The 18,807-nt window shown below is 42.7% G+C and overlaps 1 protein-coding gene across 1 annotated transcript; it reads right to left on the reverse strand.

Annotated features, from left to right (window-relative positions):
- Positions 1-13,685: 13,685 nt before the first annotated feature.
- nup42 (nucleoporin 42) lies at positions 13,686-17,015 on the reverse strand. Its single transcript, XM_068710572.1, has 8 exons — positions 16,699-17,015; positions 15,992-16,183; positions 15,691-15,931; positions 15,511-15,599; positions 15,345-15,421; positions 15,154-15,240; positions 14,956-15,052; positions 13,686-14,677 (listed from the first exon to the last, which is right to left on the reverse strand). Exons 1-8 carry the CDS (start codon positions 16,994-16,996, stop codon positions 14,115-14,117), a joined length of 1,644 nt encoding a protein of 547 aa, XP_068566673.1. The 5' UTR covers positions 16,997-17,015; the 3' UTR covers positions 13,686-14,114.
- Positions 17,016-18,807: the final 1,792 nt, after the last annotated feature.

An 18,807-nucleotide genomic window follows, 5' to 3' on the forward strand; every position in this document is an offset into this window, starting at 1 on the left:
CATAATGTGTAATACTTTCTGCTCTTTGGGGGGTTTGTCTTATCTGGGTTTTAACTCAAAAATATATACAAAAGAAATAATTTTATTGGACCTGTTTTAGAATTTATGGAGAGACATATTTCCCAGCTAACTTTGCCTGTGAATGCCATCTCTGGAGTCATGCATCTGACGTGACTAAAAGACATCAGTTTTACATAATCCACCACTAAGTGCAGGAAACGGTGCGCAAATTCTTCTACTAAAACACTCACTCCTATGACTGCAAGTCATAAATAAAACATATACAGTAGTGAAGTTGCCCTTAATGCATTTTTTAAATTGAGGATGTAAATGCCCTGTGCTTCAGATGTCTCTGTAAATCATCATCTGTGCCCTGCTTTGTCACACCACCACAGCCGCGATGCTTATGGCCCAAGAAGTGTTGCTGACCACCACTTTTTGTAGGCATTCATTTCGCCGTACCACAATAACCGAAGTGGGTGCTATTGAGGGACGTTGAACTGATGTAGCAAAGGGCAAATTTTGGCATTTTGTAATGAAACTCATAATAAGTGGAATACCGCATGCTTTGTACAGAGCTACCGCAGTGACATTTGTTATGAGTGGAAAAGGCTATTGAGGGGGAAAAGAAAGAGGGGGGTTTGAAATCTAAAATTCAGGTGAGCCTTTATGCCCTTATTTTCTTCTCCTCTCGTTCTTTGCCATCCCTCTCTTCCCCGCTCGCCCTCTCTTCTCTTTTCCAGCCCATGCACACTTCTCTCCAGCTCTCTGGGGGGGCCGCTGTGCTTTGAACACGCAGCGAACAGAGCCGGAGAAAATGAGGGTAGGGGAGGGATCTAGAAGGACGCTGATAGAAGACAGACAAATAGATTCATTCTGCTTTCAGAGAGCTATGAGGACAGAGAGGACCGAGCGAGGAAAGTCGAAGGACAGGGAGAGAGATGTGGGAGGAGAAGATGCTTCATTATGAATTGACAAAAAGGAGAAATAAAATGCAGGAAGCTGGGGCCTGATCTGTGAGAAATAATGAGAAAGAGAAGGAGAGGGAGAAGACTATGACACTGATGGTGACAACTGAGAGATGCATCCATTCCTCCTCTCCTCTTAATGATGAGATCCTCAGGCTGTGTGTGTGTGTGTGTGTGTGTGTGTGTGTGTGTGTGTGTGTGTGTGTCTCTCTCTCTCTTTCTCTGGCACCAAAGTGAAATAGGGTGAACTGAAGTGTACTGTATATACGTTTTGCCCAGAGGACATCTAACTATGGCGGTTTCATTGCTTAGTTGTGAGTTTGTCTTGTAGAGATTCATCAGTTTGAAAGGAATAGTTCAACATTTTCTTGAAAGAAGCTAGAGCCAGGGGACAGTGAATTGTTTCAGTCATGGACAAATGACCCCTTTTGTTGCAGTTGACACATTCTGCGGTTGAGATTATTTTGTTAACAACCAATTCTGCTATTTAAATATAAGGACATGTTAGAAGAAGCCATTGATGAATTTGTTTTATTTATTCTTGGGCAGCAAAGGCAAAAAATATCTCAGCTTTTAAAGAGTTATCTTGTGCTGTGTGAACTCCATAGCTTATAAATCAAACCACTAAAATGTAATATTTCTTTTTAAAGTGGGGCATGGAGTACTCTGTATCAACAATCTTCGGAGATGCCACCATGTACCAGTGGCCCCACACTGTGTTTTGCTGGACTGAAAAGTACAACCAGGAGCCCATCTATCTTCATCTCTGTGCCAGACAGCTCCCCTGTATGTCTCTGCGCTCCCTAACTTCTCATCTCAGAGCTCATTGATTTATCCTCCTGTCAGCACACCGTCACCCTCCAGTTCTGATATAACTGATGCTATTGCAGCGTCCATGCTAACCTCTTCAGGAGCCGACTATTTGCTGTTTAGAACGAACAGTCGTCTCTCTGTGTCGTATCTCGCGCAAACGCATAACTTGAAGCCTGACCAGATGGATTCTCGGGTGATCTTGTGATATCGCGTGCAAAGGTTAGGGGGGACCCTGACTGTTCTTCCCTGGTTTAATTTTACACCTGCAGAAAACTCTGCTTGCAAGATACAGTACAGAAGAACCACAAGACATGATTTTCAGTGTGACTAAGCTCAGCATGACTGTGTGCGGTCAGTGGAAGCTGATGCAGAGAAGCTAAGGGTAGAAATGTGACCTTTCCTTTCAGTTTCTCGCATTAAACACAAATGCAAGAAACCTTGTAATTAGATATGGCCGAGCGATGCATTAATGATCTCTTTAAAAGGTGCTGCCTTATTCAGGCCACACTACCACTGTCGGCCACTTAATTAACCTACAGTTTAGCTGCAAAGTAGATGGTAACGATACACTGTAGATCGGACTGTCTTGTCTGTAAGCAATTAATATAAAGCCAAAGTACAAATATCTACATTTTTTAACTAGTTCTTTATTACTTTTACCTCTCTTTAATTTGTTTTTACTTATTGCCTACACTTGGTGTTTTTTAATGTTTGCTGGTAGATGAGTCTGTTTTGTTGTGTCTCTGCCAAGCCCATTTTCCCATGTGGGACAGTAGAGAGTGAATTGACCCGAGTTATAGCAAAATTAACAGAGAAAAAAAAACAATATCTATCGGCACTGGTTATTGGACATTGGTCGAATGTCATCAGATAAATTGCAAATAATCTCTTTCTATTGAATGAGATGTTGAGATGCCATGTGTGGTTATCTGAACGTCAACCACCAGTGTTTACCACGAAGAGCCGGTGTGTCACTATTAATTTGATTAAGGCCGTCCTGGCTGAGACATCCTGCATTTATAATTAAATTAAAGAGCTGATATTTTTAGGTTAGGTTAGGTGTGCCTAACACCTGTTAGTGTGTGTTTAACAGGTGTGCTTCCTTCATTCTTCCCTGGTAATTGGTGTCAAAATCCTAAGGATACAGGACATTTAATATATTGTACAGTTTAAGGAGGATGTAGCCTAGATTGTTAATCTCTGTTTTCTCAGTGCAGAAGAAAAGCTGTGAGAACATGACCAAGGAACTGGTTTAAAAAGAAACCAGATATCATGTTACTACTATGTTGCTACAACATTTATGACACTGCATATTCTGATCATAGATTTACATGTTTTACATGTTATATCGTAAACATGTTGTGAAATGAGTGCAAAGTGAAGAATGGCTAGTATTAAAAAGAAATTTGCGATGAACAGTCGCACTGGCAGTGCACACGGACAGGCAGGAGCTGTAACGCACTTCCTGTTGAAGCCACCATGGATACTTCCCAGGTTATGATGCTGTATGTGTCGGCCCGGCGCCTGCTGCCATTGTGTTGGGCCTGGTGTTGTGTGTGTGTGTGTGTGTGTGTGTGTGTGTGTGTGTGTGTGTGTGTGTGTGTGTGTGTGTCTGATGTACCTCTCTGATCATAAGGGGTCTGTTTAGGCGTGAAAACAGAAGGCTGGCGTTGCAGCTATACACACACACACACACACGCACACAGACAGAGTAAAGAGTGCCAGGCTGTGTGGGGGACAACTCAGAGCCAAATGGATCACACACAAAATCCAGCGCAGTGCAAACACACATATGCTGTACTGAATGTACGTGCCAGAGTGTGGCAGAAGAGAGAGGAATGTTGAGCGACAGGGGCCCGATGTCTTGGCTGATGAACTTGAATTAACATCCAAGTCTTCTGTAAAACACTCGGCTCTGACACAGATTTGATTTCTTCTTCTTCTTCTTCTTCTTCTTCTTCTTCTTCTATCACATTGACCAAGAGAGAACAGTACATCAGAAAAAAACTGACCAGATAGTCACATCGCCATTGGATATTCACAAATTTCCCATTTCACACTCTCCAGAGCAATTTTATGCCGGGTGCACACACACACACACACACACACACACACACACAAATCTGAATCAAATGCCAACAGCCGTGAAATGAATAGAAAAGAGAGTTCATGAGGAGCTTTTGCTTTGCCTCTCCTATTTGGCCCAATCAAATGTATTATCCAATAAAATCTTTAATGAGGTGAGTCATTGAGTCACCCCCTCGACATCACCTTGTGACAGCGGACATGAATTCGATCCGTCACACCATGTTTTCACACAGATTGCCTGGATCACGTTGCACTGGCTACGACAGGGTGGCAAAGGTTCACATTTTCTTTACCACAGCTACAATTAAAAGGGTCAAATTACCCTGGCTGAGGTGGTTTAAAATGTGATGTAGTATTGAAATGCGGAAAATTTGCAACGCACATCTGTGACCAATGGTAGAAGTAAACACAAGCAGATGGATAAGCCATGACGTCTTCTTATTGGAAGGTAAATACCACATCAAAGTCCATTTCTCGTTAAAACAGAACTGATTACAGTACTAATTTAATGCATACTTGAATTACATGTGACATTATGACACTAGAACTACAGCTGCTTGTGTTTTACTGCATTCACTCAGCAAAGGTGTAAGAGCATCGAAACCACGGATTTGTTGGGGAGTGTTGTATAAAACAGTGTTCAGCTTAAATCTAAAACTTAGCAAGCATATTTTTGTTAGCGTACAAAGACATTAGACATGTTCTGCACTATTATGCCAATACACATAGTTATGTGCTGCATGCATTTTGGAATTAGAGCAAAAATGTACTCAAAATGTTTTATATTTTATGATGTAAACATTTGTTATGCTAAAACATTACTTGTTAAAAGATGATCACTGTTTTTTCTACAACTTGGGTCATATTTTCGTAGTTTTGACCATCATTACTAGTGATTATGAAAATATGGTACTCGCAAAAGTTACTGCAGAGATGTTGGCAGACAGCAACATTGCTACAACAAAATCTGACTGTGAGCGTTAAACAATAAGGCAGTTTAGAAGCGAGCTAACAATTTAGCCAGACGATGCATCTATAGGTGTTACCTATATAGCTAGACCCCTATTGGAACCTTTATTTTTGCAATTTTGCTCCATTCCCAAGATCTCAGCTATTAGATAGATAGATAGATAGATAGATAAATAGATAGTAACTTTATTGATCTCACGAGGGGAAATTATTTCGTTACAAGCAGCAATAGGTTCCAGAGCAGCAATAGGTCACAGGTATAAAAATCTTAATATTATATATAAAAAAAAAAAAAGAAAAAAAAAAGAAAAATACACATGTCACAATACACAATATACACAATTATAATAGAGTAAAGATGTTATATAAAAAATGCCCGAGGTGATTTATTGTATATATTATATATACATTCTGATTGCGGTAGGCAGGAATGTTCTCCTGTACCTGTCCTTGTGACAGTGGAGCTGGATCAGTCTGTCCCTGCAGTAGGTGGTGGAGAGGGTGGACCTGGTTATCCAATATGGATAATAGTTTCTTCAGTGTCCTCCTCTCCACCACCTGTTCCAGACTGTCCAGTTTGCAGCCGATGATGGAGCTGGCCTTCTTAACCAGTTTGTTAAGCCTGTTGGTGTCTCCGGCTCCAATGCTGCTCCCCCATCAGACTACAGAGAAGTGAAGTGCACTGGCCACAACAGACTGATAGAACATCTCCAACATTAACTTGGTGAGTACAATGTAGAACTGATGGATAGGTAAATTAAAGAGTTGTAATAAACTGGAATTATTCTTTAACATAACATGTAATTGTGACAGAGCCGTGGTACGAATGTGTGACTATAGGCTCCACACTGCACACAATAAACTACAGGTACACTGAGCTCACTCACGCATGGGAGGGAGGTGGTTACCCGTCAAAAACAATAACGATTGCATGAAAATACTTGTGGAATTAAGCCACATCGAGAACCCTCAGATCACTACCCTGTGGAGTATCATTTCAAATGTTCAATTACTCATCACCAGCTTCGCCCCAAATTCCCCACTAATCCCTCCACAGCTGAGCTAGCAATACACTGTTTTTTGTCTCAGCGGTGAATCAAAAACCTTGTCCAGGATTTTCAGCCAGCAGCCTTTTTTTGAGAAGTGAGACCCCTCTCGTATCATCACTTATCACCCCACAGCAGTCTCACCAGCTCAAAGGACTTCTCTCGACACACCTCCATGGGGAATCTGGTGTGAAAATGAGAAGCGCTACATCACTGTGTTCTCTCCTCTGTCTCCCTGCGGTGACATAGACTAAACAAACTTATATTTATTTTCTCCGAATGTAAAATCCGTTTCCTAACCGTTTCCCTCGTTGCACTCCAAAAGGTTGGCCCTAAATCTCGACGCGCTCTCATCTCCTGCCGTCCAGCACTAAACAATTCTCTGTGTGCCCTCTTCTCCTTTTCATCACCGTCAAAAGAAGGATGACGAAGTTATACTCTGTCAGCAGCAAGGGGGGGATGGAGAGCTCGCAGAAAATAGAAAAATAAAAAAGCCGAAGTTGCTGAACTGGAAGGAAAGTGGGTTAAGGGGGTGTGTGATGGATGAGACTGGGAGATTTCCTGACTCATGGCCGGCTTTTTCATGGTGACTAATGTGGTCAGTGACATCTCTCTCACTACCCCCTTAAGCCACACGGCCCCATCTCTTCACCCCACCTGGGGTGCTGGTAGCTGGCCCCCGGGGGGCACACTGACTCTCACCCCACTTACCATGTCTGGATCACCAGGTCCCAGCTTATACAGCATGGGTTGTTGTGGTCCACCAAAGCTCGCCTCCCTGTCTTATTCAGTGCTAAACCTCTCGAAGGGATGTGTGCATTGGAACGCAATCCGATCCTGAGGGAGGACAAGATAAGAGCCGTATATCTATCTCCCCGCTTATGTTTTTAAGACTTTCAATGTTTTGCTCTCCTATCTTCCTTTCATGTTTGAGTGTTTGGCTGATCTGTCAGACTGATACTGGTCTTTTGGAACCATAGGATATTAGTTAGTCCGTGTTATTTGCCATTAATATAAAGGCTAGAATTGTTGTCTACCGTTGCATTCATTTTGTGATAATCTACATTGTAAATTGTAGTATGCAATTATGTTGTCTAAATCAAAAAAATGTTAAAGTAATTCGTAAGTCAAATTTATTACACTATGTCTTTTGCTATAACTTATTATTTATATGATATAATAAACTACACACATTGACAATTACCTTCATGGGAAAATTCGCAGATTTTCAACCTCATCTCTATCTATCCAAACTTGGAATATAGAGTGAAAAATGCATTTGCTGATGTTCTCAGTGTCTTTGGGGCGCAACTGCAAAATATGTTGTTCTTCCTGCATCCAGTGCCATCATTTGATAGAACAGCGACATAGAAGCAAAGCAGATCTACAGGCTGCTTTCATTTGTCTGGGGAGCCAAAAAGGAACTTTTTTTATTCCCTTTGCTCGTATTGCAAACAAGGGACGTTTCCAACAACGAAAAAGGCATCCAGATGTATGAATGCAAAGGATGTTATGGAGGAGGATTTTTACAGTGTACATTTTATAGCATTTTTGGCTGGGCGTCAGTAGCTTGCTTGTAATGCATCCTGGTACATATAGGCACTGCCAGCATGGCTCTGCAAACAGGAGAAACAGTCTCTCAGTCAATATCGTACGCACTGAGAAACGTATCGCTTCAGTGGACTTTATTTACCACCAACACTGATTGGACATCAACATAAAGGGTAGCAACTTCAGTCAACACAGCTACAGATTTTGTGACATATAGTATGGTCTTCTAATTATTGTCATCTCTTTCCTTTTCTAGAATTTCTTTCATAGCAGACTTGTGTCTAAGAGACAGGTTTTTGGGTTAACAAGGAGTGACTCTCGTATATATGATGGAGGTCACCTTTGCTGCAGCAGCAGCAGCAGCCTTTACACACATATCAGGTGTTGAGAGGAATTGATTTTCTGAAGACTGCTGTTGTAAAGTCCAACATAGCTTGATAAAGATACAGCGGCATTCAACTAGATGATCTCCTGACTTTGAGTAATTCAAAATAAAAACCAAACCCACAACCATATTGGTTTAAACTCTTGCGGATGTGATTCAATCTGAGCGCGCAGAATAATCCCATACAAGACAATAGAATCCCATTACCAAATACAGTTTGAAGTGGGGAAAGAGGCGCAGTACCGACCAAGCATTCATTACCAACCAATCACAGCTACTCTCTTTGATGAAGCATACCAGTTGGCCAGTGAATTGTGCCTCGCAGATGGTTGTCTACAAGTGTACACGGCCAAACACAACAACAGCGCACGCGCACACACATAAAGGTGCACACAAAGAAGCCTGCTCATTACTATGATAAGTGTCTGCTCTGCCCCTTGGTTGTTTTCATTCTACTTTCATATTTAAAAAGACCAGGACCAGCAGCTGCCAGCTACAGATCTGAAGTGTGGTCACATGTGTCCGTGCATATGTGAGTCTGTGTGGGTGTGCTGCACTGGACTTTGCCTTTGCCCTTTCCAGCTATCAATTTTGAGAAGGGTGTGTGTGTGTGACTCTTTGATGGTAGATGATACAGTGCATAACAGTCAGCCTGGCCTTTTGAGTAGCCAGCTCATCTGGTTCTATCTGACTGAAACACACACTCGTAGACACACAGGCACATATTCCTCCCTGGTTAATATTTCAAAAAGGGACAGGGTTTTGCTTGCCTTCTGAACTTATGTGCTACGCATCTCAAATCTGCTTGGTAGCCATGCACCCACACACACACACACACACACACACACAAACAAATGTGGGACTAAACTGAGACACAAATAAATGGATACTTCATAAACGGCCATGTGAGCGATGTGGCACAGCTGTTTGAGTGTGCAAAACGGAATGACAGATTTTTGAATGCAGAATTTGTGGAAAATGTCATGTGTGTTTAAATATTTTGAGCTATGTGTAAATGGAGATACAGAAACATGGCTTTCCAAGACAGGGTTGAGTCTATTTCCAGCTTTTACTGTCTCAGTGGATTATTTAGAAGATAAAGTGCGAGTCAGGCTAGGATTTTCAAGTTAAACATATGAATAATTATCCTCTTCCTCCTTAAAACAAGCCATGGAGGGCACACTCCTTCACTGCCAGTTAATGCACTCACTTTATGCGTTTCACTATGAGCTTAACACCAACAACTCCACATGTCAGAGACACATTAAACAGCTTTCAGACTGTCAGATTTGCTTTGCAGGATTTAGAGAAAGACACGGGAAGTACTGAAGCCCCATCACGTGTTTTCTGCCCCGATCCACAAGTGGGGAACACAGTTTGAGATTTGGATATTTTTGTGTTTGTGTGCGTGGCCATCTGATCTAATCTCACACCTCAGCATGCACTTGGCCTGACCTGAGTTCTGGCAGAGGACAGGCATCTCACAATGTGCTTATTCTCTCCTCCACCCCCCCCCCCCCCCCCCACCACTCCCTTAACTGTCACCCTAGCTCACACCTACAGCAGGGTAGCAGGCAATAGCTGATTAATCCTAAAGCACCTTTATGTGTTTGACTCCATGCAAACTTAATCTAGATTAAAGATTGAAGACACTGACATGCTGAAGTTTGTCCCTATATGGCAAAAATATTTTTTCCAGGCATCCGTAACGTTAGAAAATCCCAGTGGAGCATATCTAAATGTCCAAACATGTAGAGGCTATAAATGTAAAAGTAAAGAAGAAAAATAAAGTATCTAGGTCAGATTAAAACCACCAGGCCAACAGGCTTAATGTGCATTATCTTGTAAATCTCATATGACCGTTTCAAATTCTTTAAACAGTTAATGGCATTGATTTAAGTAAGAGAAGGCATGAAACTGTAACCTGTAAGCACATCTCTGCATTGCTAGACGTCTAATGCAACAAAGGTGAGCGTATTAAACAGCCTACCCAGATTATAGTCCACTAAACATCTAATGTGTTGCCCGTTGCTTCTACTAACAGGCCCTACACATATAACATCAATAAACCCAAATTCACATTGCTGCGCACATGTTTGAGTCACGGACCTCTTGATCCCCGATCACCTGCTATTAATTGGTGCTATAATTATGCAGAATATCAGCGCACCGGCGCTATCACTGCCCTGTGCAGGAAATTGAGCACTGCCATCGCTGCAATTAAAAAGGAATCCGAGCACTTACCGCTTACAGCAAGGAGCGGCGAAGGCAAGGTGTGGGGGTCGGAAGTTGTCAAATAACTGTTTGCTTCTGTCGTATCTGTAAGAAGGTCATCGTTTGGGTTTTATTTAATTTTTTTGCTGTGCTGGACGGCAGTTTGCTGGACGGTTTTCTCCGCGTAGTGCTGCTGGTGACACGGTATCCAAAGGCGCGGTGAGAGACGCGCTGCTGAGGAGAGGAGAGAGGAGAGGAGAGAGGAGAGGAGGGGAGGAGGGGAGAGGAGAGAGAGGGAAGATGAGATTAGGTTGATTTCAGCTGCATGGCAAACAGCGACAACGTGTGGCCTTGAGAGAGAGCAGTGTGGATAAATACTGTAGATCTCATGTTAAGATAGAGATGGAGGCATCAAGCTACATGTTGACTCTGTGTTGGTTGTTCACATTACCGAGTTAATTGCACATGGTACAGCTGCGTTAAAAAAAAAACAAATAGCTACATCTAAGGTTACTCCACAGCGCCAAACGTTACCTTCAAATCAGGTTCGCCCCTGAGGGCCTTATTAACCTGCTCCTGACCCAGTTTGTTGTAGCTCGGTTAAACACATTTAAACAGGAATATGGTGGAGCCTAAACATGTGAAAGGCAGCGTATTCAAGCTTAAATGTGGCGTTCAAGACTTAGTTTGACATTTTGGGAAGCCTACACTTTATTCGCCTTTTAGCTGAGAGTTAGCTTAGATGAGATCGATAGCACTCAGTCTGTCAACTAACTTTAGCTAAACAGATGAAGCTACAGCTAGTTAGCAGCTGGTTAGTTTCGCTTAGCATAAAAACTAGATGCAGAAAGAAAACGGCTAACCTGCCCCTGTCCATTGGAAAAAGTTAATATAATAAACTGTAGATTTAATATGATTATTGTGAGTATACGGCCCTCAATGTCACTAATTTGGTTCTCTCTCACACCTCAGCATGTTAGCTTAGATCTGACAGCGCAGCGGCTCTGGTGATGAGAAGCTAGCTACTGGCTTGTGAACAGTCGAGCAATTAGCAGCTGAAGAGCCGTATAATTCCCTCAGGAGTTGGCGAAGACCCAAAACAGCTAAAGGAGTGTGAATACTGGACTTGCGTTTAACAGGTGACCAGACATATTTCTCCGTAACACCTGTAAGTGTTAATGGCACCTCTTTGCTAACAAGTTCAACTAACAAAAATATAAGCAGAAATGATGGGCACTGAAACATTTGTGATTTGTATTAATTTACACTACAACATGCAAGACATAGTCTTTTGCAGTTTGATGCAGAACACATATGCATACAGGGAGCTTAGGGAGCATGCCGCCTGCAGTGCATACACAGATGAAATTTATGTAATGCAGCATAATTTTCTGCCCAGCCTATTAGTGCCACTACAGTTCAAATGATCCAGGCCCTATAATCTCTGTACTGACAGTATTTACTCACTACAGTGTGTTATTACCGTCAGTGTGTTAGAAGAACGCGGTGCACTGATCCTAATATGAACCCATAAACATCTGCAGCACAGAAACCTGGGTCCAGAGCAAGGCACATGAAATATGTGCCACTCAGTCACCCATTTGGCGAGCCACTCAAAAAGGCATAAATCACAAGCCTCTGATCAAAGCCGTTTCCCATAGGTGAACCGCTGTGGCACAACACAATCAATTCTTGTTCTCTGCTGCAGCAGGAGGAGGGTCGACTGGAATCAGGCCCCATCAAACATTAATGCCGGCATTGAATCCAAATCAGCTCATTGGCATTCTGTATGGAGAGGGGATACAAGCGGTGCTGAGAGCATCTGTTGCTGTAATCAGCAGATGTAGTGACCACGATAGCTGTGTAATAGCAGTGAGCGTAATGTGCATTTAGGTACACTACATATCACAAAAATGCTGATGCGTAGAAGCCAGCAAGGGAGGAGGATATTTCAATAGATGCAAGCAGAAGTCATAATTCAAAGAATTGATCGGTTTAGAGCTCTGACATACATACTCGGCTGCAGTATGCAGTTTGAACAGGGAATTAATCCCTGTGGAAAAATATATTGGAGCACCGTATACAGTGTGCTGTATGTCTGGTCCGTGCTGCAGGAGTCAGGTCACGGTCAATTGAATTACTGTACACACCGTGGTCATGTGACCGGGTTTGTGCTAAGCTATGACTTCACAGGAGGGTAGGGCAGGATGGGGATTAGAGGAGGAGTACAGTGTGTACAGTACATCACAGGTGTGTAGATGTGTGTATTTGTGTGTTCATGTTGACTCAATGTCATTTCTCAAAATCCAGGCTCCCTTGGGAAATGACTGCATTCATAAATCATGTCAAATGAGTGAAATTGAGTCGTTTCTTTAGTTGCACCATAACCATTTACAGGTCTTGATGTACACCAGAGTGATAAAACATTCGGTGTCTTGCTGTGTGTGTGTGTGTGTGTGTGTGTGTGTGTGTGTGTGTGTGTGTGTGTGTGTGTGTGTGCCGGCAGCCATGCACTCATCCCTCATCTTTAATATTGCGCTGATCCACCCTGTGCAGCTCATGCATACATTACAGTACATAAACACAGGCAGGATGGTAATTTGATGCCGCAGCAGTTAGTGATTAAATCTACTTTAATTCACTGTTTGGGGAAACACGGATTCACACGTATATATTTCTCAGTTTAATTGTAGTCACCAGATGGCAAGTTTAAACAAATTTCACTGAAACAAGCGTACAAGTGCCTTTTCATGAGGTGTCTTTATTTCAATCGTTCATTAATCTGATGAATTATTTATGCATTATTTGCAAGCAGGGGGTGGTTGGGAAGTTACTGCTGACAGACTGAGAAGTAGGAGAGAAAAATGACGGTGTCGCACACTGTTGCCGGCAGTTAATGAATGCCGTGTTGCCTTTTACATGCATAAAATTGTATAACTTGGCTTTGACCTATATGAGATATTGACTCGGGATGATTGCGCACACACACAGACTCATACTGAGACGCATGCAGGAGGAGGCGGCTTCGGCTCAGTTTCACCTCTTGCCGATATCACAAAATCCCTGTCAGCTAAAAAATATGCTCCAGTCAGCAGAGCCGTAGCTCCTATAGCAGCAGAATAGCTTATTGCTGTCTGTTTTGTCGCTATATTCCTCTACTAGTGGTCCCACCGGGTGTTCAACACCTAATGAATGAACAGCTTCCTCACTCACTGTCATCCATGCACTATCACACATTCCTCTCGTTTCGGTGGATGGAGGCCTGCACGCTGGTTTGGATGGATGGTTTTAGACTGGTATGCAGCTGTTACGATAGTGTCACATTACAATGAGAGTAAAAACACAATGAAGACGAATCAGCCTGAAGCAACAAACTAGCTCTTCTGAGTAACACAGCTATTTACACTTGCGTAGTGTCTGTGCTTCACTAAAACAATAAAAGGCTAATATTTTAATTTTTACGCTTGTGTTCTGACACCCTCTCCTGGTCAAATTGTGCAATTACAACTTTTATAAATAGAGTAAGATTACTATCAGTCAGAAGATATTCTATTATTCTACCATGAAGCATTCAGTGAAATACATTTCTAGTTAAGAGGACATTATGGACCTTATTGCTGCAGGAGTTGTGTGCAGATAAAAGTTTCCAACCACGTTCAAGGCATGTTTTTATTGTATTATAGATTATGTTAGATCACATCATCATGCAAATAAACATTCAGACACTTTGCTCATCGACTGATTTGTTCTTTACAAATGTGGAAACGGTAACATTTGGCAAACCGATTCAGAATGATCCCGAAAGACAATCATTCGAAAATAGAACTCTATGTGACAAAAGTCATCTAAAAATATGTACTATGTATTCTACAGCTGTTGCATAAACACAAACATCTTAAATGTAACCGCAGAAAGTTTTCCCTGCTTGAATTGATCTGAAGTATTAGTACAACAAACAGCCATATCTTTAAAAATGGAATAATGACTTACGTGTAAATAGAAGCACTATGCAGAAGAGCATTTTTACTTTGTATAAATTATCTGTTTATTTGAAAAACCCTGTGAATTGGTCCTACAGCATCATACCACCAGCATGTCAGCTGGAGGAGGCTTTAGAGGAATCTGGCCTAGAGTAAACCTCTTGGCCTTGAACTGATTCAGTTCCTCTGGAGTCACATTGCTCTCGTGTGAAAACAGACTGTCCGATGACGCCCCGCCGGCAGACCCCGCTCCTGCTGCGGTTGGAGCAGCGGCTTTCCCAAACCCTTCACTCGCCCGTCCAAAAATACTGCCACTTCCTGCTGAGGCCGGCGTTTCAGCCCCGAAACCGCTCCCAAATCCTCCTCCTCCGGTGTTTGGTGTCGAGGTGAAATTGAACCCAGAGGCAGCGCCGAATCCCGAAGCGGCTGCCGGCTTGTCGGTGGGCGGAGCAGCAAAGGAGAAAGAAGCAGCAGCATTGAGAGCCGAGGAGGCTGCAGCGGAGAAACCAAACCCGGAGGGAGGCTGTGTAGGAGCCGCTGAGGCACTGCCAAAACCTGCGGAGGAGGAGGAGGAGGGCAGTGCCGCCGCCGAGGAACCAAATCCACTGCTTGGAGCAGCAAAGCTGAAAGTGTTGGCCGCGGCCGGTGCTGGAGCCCCAAAGCCTAGATGGTCAGAAAGAAACATTTACACATGAGCAAGTTATTTACCTGATCAGCCTGACTATCTGAAGGTGACAAAACCAACCTACCAGCAACGCTAAAGCTCACTATTTAACGCAGTATATTTAGTTTTCTTTAATCCATACAAAAGCCCAAGTGTGAATAAAACAACTGACTATCTCTTGGCAGGGAGCAGGAGCCTCTTTTGATACTACTCAAGAAGAAAAGGTTTCCCAAACTTTTGCTGTACTCCTCTGCTGTTACAATAAAGCAATCTTCACCTTTGCTTTCCACGCTGGATGTAGCCGATCCAAATCCGGTCGCCGAACCAAAGCCACTCGAAGCTGCCTGAGGTGCTGGGTTGTTTATCTCTGCGAGCTGCAAGAAAAGTGAATATCAAAACATGTTCACTGTATGTTTGTCCTTCTTAATAATAGGTGGGAGTATTGTTACTGTAACTGTGTGTGTCTGTGTCTCACCAAAGCTGCGCGGGTGGCTGGATTCATAACCTTCAGTTCCTGGACTCTGCTTCTCCACTGGGTGAGCAACTGATTTATACCATTAACCTGAACAAATGAATAAGGAGTTTATTAGACTCACAACATCTAGCTTTTACACAAACAAACAAACCAATATTAGGAGTGAGATGAATGCGTGGCGGTACACTGACGTAGCTCTGCAGATCTCCTGAAGCTCTTGTGGAGTAATACTCCAGCCGGAGCTCTTCTGGAGAAAGATCAGTGAAACCTGGAGACAAGAAATACCAAACATAATCAGGTTCAGTGTCTCCAAATACCAACAGAAATCATGTAATCAAATGTGTATTTGATACAGACCAGACAAAGGTGCCTTGAAGCTAGAATAACAGGAAAAGCCCCACTGCCCTGAACTCTCCCAAATATCCATGTCCATCTGGATGATCTCCCTGCGTGACCGTGAGACAGACGTCACATGAATGAATTCCTGATGACGACATTCAAGATTTTTATGCTATAAAAAAATACAAACAGACTCACAGTTTTTTGTCATCATCTTCCTCACCGGCTGGCACCTGCTGTCCTCCTCCTCCTCCCCTTTCAAAGGTACTGGGAGGACCAAGCGCTGAAAATCTGTTTTGAGCAGAGAAGCTCACGTTATCTCTTCTCCCTCCACCTCCTCGGCCCCAGTCATTCCCGCCACCGCCACCGCCACCTCCTCCTCCTCCTCCTCCTCCTCCTCCTCCTCCTCGGCCCCAGTCATTCCCTCCTCCTCCTCCTCCTCTTCCTCCTCGGCCCCAGTCATTCCCTCCTCCTCCTCGGCCCCAGTCATTCCCGCCACCACCTCCTCCTCGGCCCCAATCATTCCCTCCTCCTCCTCCTCCTCCTCCTCCTCCTCTTTCTTCTCGACCCCAGTCAGCTCCTCCACTTCCTGCTTGACCCCATTCCTCAGTTCCATGAGAGGAGAAAGATGAAGGCTGGATATAGCCTCCTTTTTGCTGAGAGGGATTCACCCAAACTCTGTTTCCGAAACCTGAAACCAACATGCACACCAAAACTAGTCAATAATGAGGGGGACCGTGACAATCGTTCTTTTGTAATATTGTAATTCAACTAGTGGCACTTCTGTCTACTCTGTATGTATGACACCTAAAGCATGGCTGTCTGTCCTGAAAGAGACAAGTCCCTCTGTTTTTCTGTATGTTTCTGTATGATGCCATTTAACAAATTCGTGATTTTAGCTTATATACATAACGTCGTTTATTTGTTCCAACAGTTTTTAACAGACGTTGATTGAAGTCTCTGGTCATTTTGGACGATAGTTCGGGGTGCTGTTCAATTGTACTATACTGAGAGGGTATAAATGATTAACAGAAATGTTACCGCTTAGTTTCCCACAGTGACTAACAAACGTAAGTGAACAACCTAGCTTCTGGGTCCTGGAGTAATGTCAACAAACGTTAAGCTACATACAAGGAGACCAGTTAACGTTACGTAAATACTTTGACAAGTTTAGGTTTAGCTGTACTTATTGCTCCTGGACGTTACCTCCTCCTCCTCCTCCTCCTGCTCCTCTAGGCTGCTGCTGCTGCTGAGCAGGAGAGTTGTAGCTGTTGTTGTATCCTCCACCTCCTCCTCCTCTGCTTCCTCCTCCTCCTCCACCTCCTCCTCCTCTCGGATGCTCATTCCAACATTTGTCGCCGTAACGACAACGGCCCTGAAGAAAGAAATTGCACACAGGCATTTCTACACCGCGTTTGGTCGTTTCAAATGCAGCGTTTGTTATCCGAGCTCCCAATGTTTTCGTGAGAATCAGCTCGCGAAGAGGCACAGGCTGTTGTCGCATGAGATTTACGTCATCGGTCACGATCCTGCACATCCGGCCTAACGGCTAAAACGTTCATGTTTATGTTTAATTCGTCCATTTGCTTTTGTATGTATTTAAGTATTATTCTATGCATCTGATTGTTATTACTGATTATTGTATTTTTAACTGATTTGAAATAAAGTATATAGAAATAAATAATAAAAAAGGTTAACATTGACCACAGCGACCCCACGTGGTAGTTGAGTTAATGTAAAGTAACCCAAGGCGTTTAGCGCACTCCTGTTTGACTACTAGAAGTTAAGGATTTATTCGACCAGAATGTTTTCAGGAGCAGTAATTTAGTTTCATCAGATCATACACTGTTAGAAGGTCACACTTCACTTCAAAGAATATACAAAATGTGATTATCAAGCTACAGATGATCTGTTTCATAGTCCGGCAGCGAACATTTTATTATACATTAGGTCATTTTCTGTATTTAGTAAGTCCAAAAATATTTACTAATTCATCAAGAACGGGTGAAAGTCTTAAAATAGGCCTAGTTCTATGGTACTAATGTGCTTTGAGCCTAATTAAATGACCTGCAGGCCCATACAGGTGTGTGCAATTATTCTGGCTGACTAGACTTCTTGAATTGAGCAGAGCTTTGCAGGAAGTTTCCTGAGTTCTCTAAACTCTACACTCATAGTTTCCAGATTTTTACACCTCACTAGCATGGCCGGATTAAGCTGTTAGAGGCCCCAGGGCAAAACTGTACCGTTGGGCCCCTAATACACAACATGTTCCGCTAGAGCTTCATCAAACCGGTCAGACGTGGCTATTCTGAGCAGAAGTGAGCCCAAACAGAAGGGATCAGCTTTCTCTTGTTGTTTCATGTTATAGCACACCTAGCAGAAACGCATTTCACATTTTATCTATTTATTTATTTATTTATTTTGCAGGGACAATGCACACCAATCGACAGTGAAACTGTAGGTGAGCCAGAGTTAGCCAGAGAGGCTAATTTTCATCTGCTGTCCCCGGCCAGATGTTCGAAGGCTGCCTAAAAATTACAAAATTTCAAATAAAATGGAATTAAAATTCATAGATAGACAGTAACGTATAGACAAAACTAATACACAAATAAGCAAAAGAAAAGTGTACGACACTAGAGCAGAGCAGAACAAACCCACCTACAGTACAAGCACATATATAACACTGAGACACATAACACACATCAAAAATAGAAAATAGCAACACTGAACAAGACAAGTGCACATATAGGCAAAACAAGCAGGCAGGACAGACAGTACATCAATGCTTGCACACCTGATTGGCAACAAGCCATTATACGATTTCTAACAATTTTTGAAAATGTTTGAGGCCATTGGAGAGTTTCAATCTTTGCTGTTGATAATCCAGCCTTGCTGGCTAAGTGTACCAAATGAACTGGAACTTGAGGGCATAAACTAATAATAAAATATAATAATAAAAATAAAAGTTGTCCCACTCTATGTGCAGCAACAACAAATCTTTCAAGGTCTGTGAACACCAACACACACTGTACAGAGAAAAGGTCTAATCAAGTGAAAACACCTGTGTGGGTGTACAACCCACACGCACCCTTGTGCAGAGGAGAGCATGGTACGTCTGGTTTGTATTTAAACTTGCCAAAGAATCTCAGTCTTGTCGTGCTATTGTCATTACTAACTGAATCCAACTTGCATGATAATGAATATGTTGACACTATCAAACAAATGCTGCTTGTGATCTTAGTCATAACAATATCAATCTTAAAATGAGCAAAGACTTTCAATACAAATAAAATTAAAGTTTTATTGTTTACAGCT

This window comes from Cebidichthys violaceus, unplaced genomic scaffold, assembly GCF_023349555.1.
Source record: "Cebidichthys violaceus isolate CVI_PGR_0920_01 unplaced genomic scaffold, fCebVio1.0.p SCAF_16, whole genome shotgun sequence".
Taxonomy (NCBI): Eukaryota; Metazoa; Chordata; class Actinopteri; order Perciformes; family Stichaeidae; genus Cebidichthys; species Cebidichthys violaceus.

Coding starts and splice junctions, on each gene's coding strand:
- nup42 (XM_068710572.1), bottom strand. CDS start 16,996: ATGCGACAACAGCCTGTGCCTCTTCGCGAGCTGATTCTCACGAAAACA. Junction 15,932..15,991: donor TTGGGGCCGAGGAGGAGGTG/GTGGCGGGAATG, acceptor GAGGAGGAAGAG/GAGGAGGAGGAGGAGGGAAT. Junction 15,053..15,153: donor CAGCCACCCGCGCAGCTTTG/GTGAGACACAGA, acceptor CTTTTCTTGCAG/CTCGCAGAGATAAACAACCC.